The sequence below is a fragment of the Stegodyphus dumicola genome, chromosome 4 (genome assembly GCF_044657685.1).
Source record: "Stegodyphus dumicola isolate Sdum_Otavi_A_Nest chromosome 4, ASM4465768v1".
NCBI lineage: Eukaryota > Metazoa > Arthropoda > Arachnida > Araneae > Eresidae > Stegodyphus > Stegodyphus dumicola.
The window spans coordinates 224,670,369-224,682,455 of NC_140771.1; the positions used below are offsets into that span (position 1 = coordinate 224,670,369).

The following is a 12,087-nucleotide window of genomic DNA, read 5'->3' on the forward strand; positions in this document are numbered from 1 at the left end:
CTAAAGTTCTCAGACATGTACACTGCGCAGAAAAAACAGTTCTATATCTCCCGTTCTACTGAGCTGATTGACAAAATTCAAAATGCATTTCTGATGTCTCGAAAGAGTGACTTAAGGATATATATTGGATTTATATATAGCATTGTTCTAACATAGGTTTTTGACACAAAATCAGACTTTTTCTGAAATAATATGCCAATTTTTTTCCATATTTTGATTCTACGACTCAAATTATGCCTAGATATTAAATTTTGTAAAATTTAGTGAAAAATTTAAGGAGAAATTCACAAATTTATCTTGGCACTATCTTTTCAGGTTGCACCAAGAATAGTTCACTTGGTGAACTTCTTAATAAATGGCAACCTATTTTCCTTTTTACATTGTGCATCAGATAATCGTTTTAAAATTTTTTATTCATTCATTCAAACTCAACATTTTAAATATATTTATTAATATAAAATTTCCAGAATTTGATTTCATTTATTTGAATTGTGTTTCTTTCGGAAGAATACTTTGTGACCCAGACTACGATGTGTTTGAAAACTGCATATATTAAAAGAGAAAATACAGTAAAGCCCAGTTAACATGCCTTCCAATGTTTCATTCAGAAAAGATATATAAATAAAAGAGATGTATATCCAACATTTTAATTTAGGAAGACTTGCATACATTGCCTTGAACAGTTTTATCATTGTGTCCATTGCTTTACACAATTTTATCATCCTACATTTAATTTCTTAAAATGTTATTCATATTTTAATCAAATATTTTATTTTTGAATACCACAAAATATCAATATCACAAAGAATCAAATATCACAAAATTTAAAAAAATTTTAATTAAAAAAGTACTAAATTTTATGCAAAAATTTATTTTTTCTTCTTAATGGCTTGCTCTTTTTCTTCAGGCATTCTGCAAGTATATTAAAAAGCATCCAACTTTTCCACACATCTTGGTATTTCAGACATTAATTTTAAATAAAGTTATCACCTTCCATTTCAAAAAGGCCCACAAACGGTCGAGTGGTAAAGTAGCTGAACACTGGTAGTTCGCTCCGAGATTCGAATCCTGGCGAACGGGTTGATTGCATGGGAGTTTTCATGGTTTTTCTCATGAGTAACGTGTATACAAGCTGGCTACCCTTAGAAAGTTCTTCCCAAAGGCATCTCTCCTTTTAGGCATATAGCCCTTCTTTGCCATAACTTAATAATCCAATTCAATGCATTTCATCAGTATTTGGTCACAGCCTTTATCAGTCTTTAGAAGCTAGGCATTTTGAAGGCATGAATTCAAAGGAAGGACTGATTTCATCAAGATGGAAAAAGTCTTTAGATGATATCCATATACGTCACTGGATAAACTCCTGAATCTTCAAATAATTCAGCTGAGAAATCATGGGATGCTCTGTTTATATGATATGATATGATGTTTTATAACGAAATTTAAATTTATGCAACCATATAGCCAAAAACCAGTCACTCTTCACTTTAATCTGCAATCATATTGTTTTTGTCTTTTCCGTTAGCACAAACTCAATTGCTGCTATTTGCTGGTGTACACATCCAAGTATTTTCTCTTTGAACACCCAGCTTCCTTAAAGTAGATTCCATTTTAAATTTTTGCTTTTCCCCCCCTAATTTCCTTCTTTCCAGTGGTAACACAAAAAAATTAAGATTTTTCGGTTGTTACACTTTCATAAATTTTGCATTCTTGTCAAATTTTTTTTAATATCAGCTGCATCAAATGCGTTTCAGCTGAAGACAGCTTTTCATTTTCTAGACATTTTAACTATAAAGCAAAGTCAAAAGAATAAATATTTGAATTAAAAGATTTTTGTTAAATGAGGAAGAAATAAACCACTCCAGCAGTGCTTATCCTGTATCACAGAGTGACCCAATTCTTATATCGAGTGGAAACAATTTAAAACATATTATTTAGAGTTTTTAAGCCTAATAATTTCTATATTAAAGAACATGATTTTTATATAATCTATGACATGAGAGAAAATTACTACTTAAAACATTCCTTCTAAGAGTAATAATGTAAAAATTTATAGTTATATATATATATATATATATTTTTAAAGCTGAGACACGATCCAAACTGTCAACATCCTGTTTGCTTAAAAATATTGTGAAAATAAACATCAAACGAACATTCTCAGTTTTAGACAGTTCAATTTATATGAAGTAAAGTAGCAGACGATAACACGGCCAATATTTGTAAGGTAAAAATTTACTCTTACAAATATTTTTTAAAAAAGGAAGAAAGAAAGAAATTTTTTAAAAACTTAAAAATTTGAATAATACAGTCAAAAGTCATTAATTCGGACACCCATAATCCGGAATGATCTATAATCTGGACCTCAAAGTTACAAACTTTCTGCGCATGCGTCGCTTTGACGCATGCGCATAGGCATTACGCATGCGAGTAAGACATTTACGGCTGCGCATGTGCATATTACTTTTACACATGCGAATTTAATGTATAACGAACGGTATAAGCTAAAATTATCTAATTATCTATTTCAGTTAATGTTGCAGATTGCATTGTTCCTTCGAATTGGATCTGGCTTATTATTTTTTGCAGACTGTTAGAGCAATTTTATAAAAGTAAGCTTGAACTTTCGATTATGTCAAATAGAATTTCCGATGCTGGAGCTCCCAAAGGATCTGCAAAGCGAAAGTATATTTCCATGTCCATCAAACAAAAAGTAGAATTGCTGCAAAAAATAGATAAAGGCATATCCTTCGTTTCTCTAACCATTCCGAAATCTGTTTATCAATTTCACGCTGCTCTGCAGCAGGTGGGGGGGGGACGTTGCGGCGCGCAATGAATTGGAAGTTGATCTGTCAGCACTATCCTTATCTTCAGGGCAGATTTTTTATTTTATTTGGCTTATAATTCCTTACTAAATGTAGTATTTCATCTCGATGTACTCCTTTGATATGATTTATATCAAATTCCTCATCATTATAATTCGCTTCCGATAGTGAAGAAAGTGACACAGAGGTTATTGAAAACGAAAAAATTTCGATTGACAAATTAGTCAGTATTCTCAACACAGCAATTATAGGACTTGAACAGCGCAACTTTGTAACTAAACAAGAAATTATGTCTGTTTAAATAGAATTAAAAAGAAAGTATTATCACATGAAACGAAGCAACTTAAACAACTTACATTGAAAGAAATGTTTAATAAAGTAAGCAAATAAATATTAAGCTTTTCCTTTTTGTAAATTTTAATACCCTTTAGATCATAATTGTTCTTTATTTCATAAATTACGGTTTCATATTTTTAATTTTATAATTTCTGCATGCCATCGTACCAGATTTAAACTAATGATCTATAATCCGGAATCGCCGAAGTCCTGACGAGTCCGGATTAACGACTTTTGAATGTATCATCTATAATTTAAATTTAAAATAAATTTTCATTTATAATTTAAAAAAAAATAGATTTTCATACAGTATTAATAAATATTTATTACACATCATTGAGGGAAAATATTTCATATAATTAATTCTCCATCAAAATTTATTGAAATTTAAAGTTAAAAATAGCTGTGGCAATTCAGTGTAACAAAATCCATAAACCACATTTGGCGTTATTATTGCTAAAAAAAAAGATGCCAAATTTCAAAACGAGCAAATATGTAAATTTGTGTACATCTTAACAAATTTTGAATAAAAAAGTCTAATTTTTTGCAGATATGCTTAGATATACATCTACTTTAAGATGATGGTAAAAATCTTATAGGTTATAATTCAAAAATTTTTTTGAAAAATTTATAAAAATTATTTAAAAATACAAATTTTAAAAATAAATCATAAAGAATGGGTGAATTTTATTGGAATGAATATAAATTTCGAAATGTGAAAGGAAGAATCAAAAACATTTAATAAAAAATGAGGTATTAATAAATATGTACCAAATTCAATTAACATTGAGGAGGTACAATTTTGAGAGCTAATTTTTTAAAAACTACTAGTGCGATTTTTATAAAACTTGGTAGACTAGCATAATTTGAGTCATAGAATCGAAATATGTTGAAAAAATGGTATGTTATTTCAGAAAAAGTCCGATTTTGTGTCAAAATACGTATGTTAGAATAGTGCTATATATAAATCTAATATATATCATATGTCGCGCTTTCGAGACATGAAAAACACAATTTGAATTTCTTCAATCGACATAGTAAAACGGGAGATATAGAACTGTACCTTTTTCGGGGGGCACAGTGTACTTAGTTGATTATAAAATATACTCAGTTCAGCATAAGACCAATTTGTGGCTAAAGTCAATCTAACATACACTTTGAGAAGGAAGTTGTCTCTCCTAAATCTAGACTTTGGATGATCAATAACTTTTCTGTATTTTTCTTTACAAGGTGTGTAACCATCTCCTATATCTTCTGCTTTTAGTTTGTGGTTTTAGGGAGGCTAGGAGATATTGAAATGTATCCTCTTCCTTTAACTCTGGATCATCAAGAATATGGAAAAATTGTCCCCATGAACGCACTCCAATCATTAAATGGTATTCATTTGAATATAATTTTGGCAGATTTAAATTAGCACTAGATGGTGCATGCATAATTATTGCACCCTGTTTTATGCTCAGTATAAAACAGATGTATCAAATTCTGCATCAGAAAACTCAATCAAATTATGTAACAGAATCAATACTAAACAAATGCTCACAGCAACAACTAAGCAACAGATTTATCAAATATTTGACTGTTGAGAGTGTTACTTTGGATTTCATTCTGTTAAAGAAGATCCACATATATGCTGCAAGCTTTTAAATAAATGATGCAAAAATAGATCTTTCTGCTTTCAGTTTTTCAACAATGCTTACAGCAGAGATTTGCAAAGTGTCAGAAGCCTTCTGAACATTCATATCGAAACCAATTGTCAATGCTAACTACTGCAGTTCTTTCACAATCACAGAAGCCACTTATATTGCTTCTAGGGAAAGAAAAACCTATACTAAAATCACTCATTTGGAATTATATATATATAGATATATAATTCCAAATGATATATATATATATATATATATAACTTATTTTAATTTAAAAAACTTAATCACCATACTTAATAACACATTCAAACATAATCACACAAATCCCAGTTTTATTCTGTTGCCAGATGCAATTTATAAAACCCTTCTTGACATTCTGTACGTCCATGTCTCATCTATTCCTGCCAACATTGTCGAATGGTAGCATAGTTCTGACGAAAATGTCAAGTGGTCAACTATTTAACCGCCCTGCTTCAGTCCAACTGCACAGCCTATCTTAAATGGTGACAACAGCTCATACTGTTTGTGAATCCGCCTATGAGGCATTGGTCCACATCCGTGGATGGAACCACATTTTCATGGAAGTTAATGCCTTAGTATTGAAACATCCTCTGTTTTCTACACCATTCGGATGCTTCATTACAATGCACTGGACCTGAAGCTGGTCAGTCACTGACTGCCAAAAGTTAAGCATTTCCATATTCTATCATAAGATATCGGTATACGCAATTTCGTCCAATTCGGATAAATCCTTCTTAGTGCACTGCTTTTTATGGATATTTTATAGAGTGTACTTTATGTTGATAAGGGTTTAATCTTGTCAATGAGACTCAGTATGACTTATCAATGAGAAACTTGATAAAAGACTTTTCCAAGGAACATATTCCTCCCAGAAACACAAAGGAAAACTTCTCAGAAGTACACTATAAAGAAGCAGAACCACTCTCTGATTAGTTCCTCTCCTATGTGAGACAGAACTGCCAGTATAGTTGTCAGCTGTATTGCCTGAAAAAATTCCCGAATGCGACTCTTTCTGAAAAGTTTAGCAAAAAATCTCCTATTCAAACTAAAGTTAAGAGAACTGAATTTTTGTAGAGGGGTAGATTTATATTTCATTTTGCTTGAATAGATCTGATAAGGGCATTCGTTTAGGATACCAATTTCAGAACAGTCAGAAAGCTCTTTTGCGCCATAATTTTATCATAAACTTTATCTCAAACATTGACATAGCATTCACTAGTTTCCCATAGGTGGCCAGGTGGTAGTTTCCATCGAAAATTTAGAAGCTTCAGTAGCCCACCTGGAAATGCTTCCTCACACCCCCAAAAGTCCCTGTATCCCAAGTTAAGAGCCACAACTGTAATGGAGTACTAAAGTTTTATTCTTGTAGAATTTAGCATATATGCTTTAATAAATAACTCTTATTAACTATTCTTATGTATTTTACAGCTAAACCGATTTAATAAGAACAACTAAGCAATTTTCTTCAAATGCTATTAATTTTATGGATTAAAACATCCACTACTGAAGCTCTCCTGCACATCGTAGCAATACTTCACAATAAAGAAATTAATATGAATTTTCTTTATTAAAAGAAAACTATCACTTTAAAAATTTTAAAAAAGAATCAAAGAGGAAGAACTCACTTGTTCAAATGTTACATCTAAAAAAAGCTCCTGTAAAAATCTACGTGCCGATAGTCGAAAATTGTAGTTAGCCATGTAAAAGCATATTTCTGAATACAAGCAAATATCTTGAAAAGCATTAGGAAATTTCTGCTTTAAGCTGTAGAAAGAAAATCTAATTACAAAATGGCATTACATTAAAGGAAATGGTGAATCATAACATGGGCTATGCCCTTTTTTACACATTGCTACATAAAATATTTCGGCTCAAACATAAAATTTGCCATGCATAATATAAATAATTTTCAGTAAAAATCAATGATGCTAACAGAATTATTTAATAATAAAATTAGGTATTAAAAGTCAATTATAATTTTAGCAGCAATAAAAAGCAGTACATTTTTTAGAGCTTTTTCAGTGCAGCTAAAATCTATGAGTGTTTTAACATACACTGTTTTATTTTATATTTTCCTAAAATTTTATTTTACTTGCAATATTACTACAACATTTGGATAAAAACAAAGATCCTTTAAATTTACTTTAAGTTAATTTTAGAACTTATTTCTGAAAGCATACTGCTTTAATAAATAACAATAATAATTAGTCAACTCAAATAAGAAATAAAGAGTTAACCATAAAGTAAGCTGCATTTATATATATGTGTGTGTAAGATATAAAATATGTAATTCAAAATTATTAATTTTAATTTGGCGATAGTCTATTTTACTCCCTATTTTAATTTGGCTATCTCCCCTTTCTGTTCTAAATTGTTTATAATAATTTTACTGGACTGCATCTTTCCTAATTAATATATCTGTGCTTGCTTATATAATCCTCTTGCATCGCAACAGCTCATACCCAATTGCAGATCCAGAATTTAAACAAAGAGTTTATAAATGTTACTGGCACTAACGTGCAGCCTTTTCTCCTTGGTGCTAACCACTCATCATTGCTGCTCCCTTCGTACTAGCCCGCAAACTAGTCCAATGTAGTAGATCTTTTAACTGCTTTCAGAAATGTTTCCAGGTTGCACCGCAAGAGGTACTGGAGAGCTAGAGGGCAAATGATGAGATTGACATTTTGTGTTATATGTTCAGAGTTCTGTTTGTATAATGCTTGCCTTATTCTCTGCCACTGGAAAAAAAAATTACCTGCTGCCTGCAAATGTTTTCTTCTAATGTATTTGTAATGTATTTCTTTTAATTCATTTGTATAACAGCCACCTTTCATAAAAAATAATTGATCATTTATCATAAAAAATAATTGGTGTTTTCTATCCCATGCATCCTAAATTTATTACAACTCACTGAGGCATCTACAGAATTATTACATTTATAACTAGTTCATACTTGTGAACCTAAGGCACTCAAAAATCGGGAGATTTTTTTTTCAACGACAAAACATATTTTTTAAACTATAAAAAATATATTTTTAATAATAAATTAACTTTAGAAAGTTGCTAATTAATACCTGAAAGTTCAATTACTAATTCTTAAATGCAAACAGTACAAAAATATTTACATGTAAAAAAAAATGTTTTATTATTTATATTTTTTAAGAAAAAAACTAATACTTTCATTAATTTTAAATCAGTTTTTGTAAACCAGTTTTTGCACAAGTTCATTAATAATTAATGTTTAATTAATTTTAAATCAGTTTTCATACAAATGCTATAAAGAGTGACAGATTTTGCTTTCATTAAAAAAGCAACTTCACAATTTTATTGACAGCAATTGCCATGTAGGCTGGCTTTTGCTAATAAAAGATTTTTTGATGTATCATTACTAACAATAGGTCTAAATTTAGCCCTTCTTTATGCAACAACACTGAAAATTTTCTTGCACTCTGTATTACTATGAGGAATTCTCATGATGGCCAACATTATTCTAGACAATTCACTATACTTTAAAATTACATTACCACCTTTCAGTTTACCAATTAAACTCCACTGGGTGTCAATCGTAACTGGTTTTATAACTTTATCCAAGTTTTCTAATTGCAAACTGCAAAACTTCAACTGCAATTCATCAGTTGCAATATCAATATCATCGTTTTTCATGTCTAACTGAAGTAAAACTGGCAATATATTTAAAAAATATCTTAGATCAGAAAAAGATGCATTTGTTTAGAATATCTGCAATTTTATCACATAAAATCACTTCAGCGCTGATCAGAAATTTAGTATGTAATCACATACTCAGCAGAAGTAGCTTCTAACGTGGAAATAAAACTTACTTTTGTCTTCCTCTGAAAGTTTTTCCACTACTTTGTTAGTTGCAGCCCCTATTACTAAATCTTCATCCTTCTTCTGATTTAATATTTCATCATAAATCACATCATATGTAGAATTAGAAGACAAAACAAAGATTGATTATCATTACCATTTTCTTTATTTTTTAAATATATAATGGAGTGAGGTTTCATCTTATTTATTTTTTATTATTTATTTTCTTTATTTATTTATTTGGATATTACGGTATGTTTTGCGCAGTTCAAAAAGACCAGTTGCCTTTACTAGGAACAGAGAGAGGTCTTTACAAGTAACTGCCTAACATTCCTTTAACCACTGGTGAATTAATACATAAATTTCTTAAAGTGGATTTACCATACAGAGCATTTGTATTTGGAGAAAGCTGTGAGGCCTTCAAGTTTGTAAAATAAGAAAATTAGAAATGTAATAATAATAAAAACCACAATTTCAGTACAAGTGTGACAATGTTAAAATGCAAGTTATAATAATAAAAATTAGTTATGTTATAAAATTTTGAAATTTGTTGAGATTATTAAAAAGTTTTATATTTGTGATACTGTGTAAAAAGTTTTGAAAAGTCTTCCCTGAAAAAACATGATTATGAAGATTCTAAACCATAACTGAGACGAATTACTCTCAAATTTGATTTTTTCTCAATCTGGCTTTTTTTAATCCAAAAGTTGTTTTTTTTTTATTTATTATTTATTTATTTATTTATTTTATTATTTTTTTAATTATTAGGATAATGTAAAACTTTATTTGCTAAATCTGTAAGAGCTAACTTTAGTAAAATTATTCATCTTAATTTGAATCTGAATTTTCATATATTTATGCTTTTATTTCAATCATGTAATACTGAAGAATCTTATGGCCATATTTTATAGTTAATAGCTTTGATATATTTATACAATGCTAAAAGCCAGTTACATAGTGTAAGGCATGGAGGTTTTTACATTCTATTGTATTTAATTTATAGCCATCAATCAGCAAGTAGTTATGCTAGTTCGTTTGTAGAGCACTTGCCCAATTTTCTTCAACGTTTACTTTGTCATTGTATTGTATTTTGTTAGTTTTCTGTTTATTAATTTCTATAGTACATTTTATATTGCTTTACAATAAGAAAATACTGGTTATTAAAATGAGTAAATAATTAATTTTAATAGAATTCCATGAACATATGAGAGAAAATTTTGGGTTTCATATTAATTGTAACAGTTTTTACTTTCAGAACAAGGACTGTAGAAAACATTAATGATTTTCAAGCAATGATTCCAAGAACTGTGAACTTTTATAACTATTTCTTAAAATATTTAAGACAATCTTTACAATATTTTCCAAGAAAAACAAACTTGAAAACTTTTAAAATTGTACTGAAAATTTTAATAGAACACAAAATTTTGCATTCACTGATCAAAAGTGTTATATTCAAAATTTTATGATTTTTCACAAAATTATATTTCTCTTGTTGTTTAGGAACTCTTCAATGCTTTTTCTAAAAAGTTTTATTATTATTATTATTCAGCCTTTTTTTCTTTCGAGGAGGGTGAATATGTACGATATACAATATGTAACTCAAAATTATTAACTTTAATTTGGCAATAGACCTTTTTATCCCCCTTTTTAATTTGGTTATCTCCCCTTTCTGCTCTAAATTATTTATAATAACTTTTTTTGATTGTGTCTTCCCAAATTAATCTGTTCATGTTTCCTGCAGTGCCACAGCTTGTATCAATCGAAAATCCAGAATTTAAACAAAGAAATCAAGTTTATAAATATCACTACTACTAATGCACAGGCTTTTCCCCTGTTACTAATACACAGCTCGTTGTTAACCACACATCTTTGCGGATCTGCAATCACACTGTTTTAAGATACGGAAGATAAACAAAAGTGTGAAGTATATCACAACCCAAAAATGATGTGGACAGCAAAAATTAAGTGACAAGAAATAAAAATTATGTGTCGAGTTATCTATGTCAATGCTTGCAAGTTTCGTCTTCTACTATACATTCCACCTATATGTCAGCCACATCTATAACAATCTTGACCATGGCCATTATTAGAGGTTATCTAAAGAATTATTATACGTATGCACACGCACACGCACACATGTATATATACTAACCTCACATGTCTTTTTTAGTCAGTTTGCCTTTCTTCCATTGCATACACAAATGCATATGTTTCAGATATGTAAGAAAGAATAAAAAAAATATGTAAAAGATAAATTATAATTTAAATTAGCAACATGAATTAATTTCCCCTCTGTTTTCTAAAAATAGCAATTTCTATTTGGATTGCATCATTTCGAGACTAATCCAAGGCATATGATTCTTGTGTTATCTGATGATGTAAATAGAACTAAAACAGCCAATAATAAATTTACAACAGTTTCAATTGTCCAATCAAAATGCACTGAGAACCAAAACTAAGTCTGAATTAAGAGTTCACCCATAACATAATGCACTTGCTCACTCTGTTCAGCCTAGCCGGTCTGTTGTCGACTTCTTCCTTCCTACTGCAAAGTTATTAAAAACGTAAACCTCTTGCAATAGGCACAATAATGTACTAACTTGTTTGTGGCTGCAACATGTTTACTGAAATAAAATGAAGATTTAATGCACCTCAGCTGCCAGTTTTCTATTCATGTCATTTCTATGCCATCAAAATTCCTGCTGCAACAGAAAGGGGGCAAAACTGCTAAAACCAAAAATAAAATAAGAAATTTAATCCTTCACTGCATTGTCATCAGGGTTTGGTGCAATGGAAGAAGTAAATAAAATTTTTTACTTAAGTGGCTTTCCACTTAAATTGAAAATTATTATTAGATTTTTAAGTTTTTTTGTTTGTTTATGATTTTGCTGGTCCCCCCCCTTTTTTTTAATTCTTAGCTCAGCCTGCATGGTTTCGAAATTTAAATATGTTTTTGTCGAATTTTAAACTTCGGAATTTAAATATGTTTATTTAAATGTCAGATATTTGAATGCTTTGTGTTTTGAACTCAGTGTGCTCAAAATAATATATTGATGCTTTTTAAATTTGTTTACGTTTTCGATGCTGTAGTTTTGAGATTTGTTACACTGCATACTTCAGCCAGTATGGGTAGGACTGATAAAGACACAGATTACTTTTAATGTTTTTTTAGATTACTTTTTTAAACTTTAATTTGTACCTTTATTAGTTCAGAAACAAGATGATTTTATATACTTCTTTTGTTGTACCAACCTCCTGATGAGAATGAAGCAAAGGGTTTAGTTTTGACCCCCTTTTCTTGCAATTTGCCAATGTGCTTCTGGTTTTGGGTTTTTGCAAATGATTTATTCCAAACTGAATATAGGATGAATTTTAAACATATTATAAATTTTAATCTTGCATCATTACCCCCAATTGTTTGTTGCTGCTTTCAG

General features: G+C 29.7%; 1 protein-coding gene across 2 annotated transcripts in view; it reads right to left on the reverse strand.

Moving 5' to 3' along the window:
• The window catches only part of rictor (rapamycin-insensitive companion of Tor), a 143,887-nt gene that overhangs the window by 5,664 nt on the left and 126,136 nt on the right, over window positions 1–12,087 (reverse strand). For both annotated transcript variants that reach the window (XM_035355016.2, XM_035355017.2), the window contains one exon: window positions 6,451–6,589. In XM_035355016.2, coding sequence (XP_035210907.1) covers window positions 6,451–6,589 — 139 coding nt within the window. The remainder of the gene's footprint in view (window positions 1–6,450; window positions 6,590–12,087) is intronic.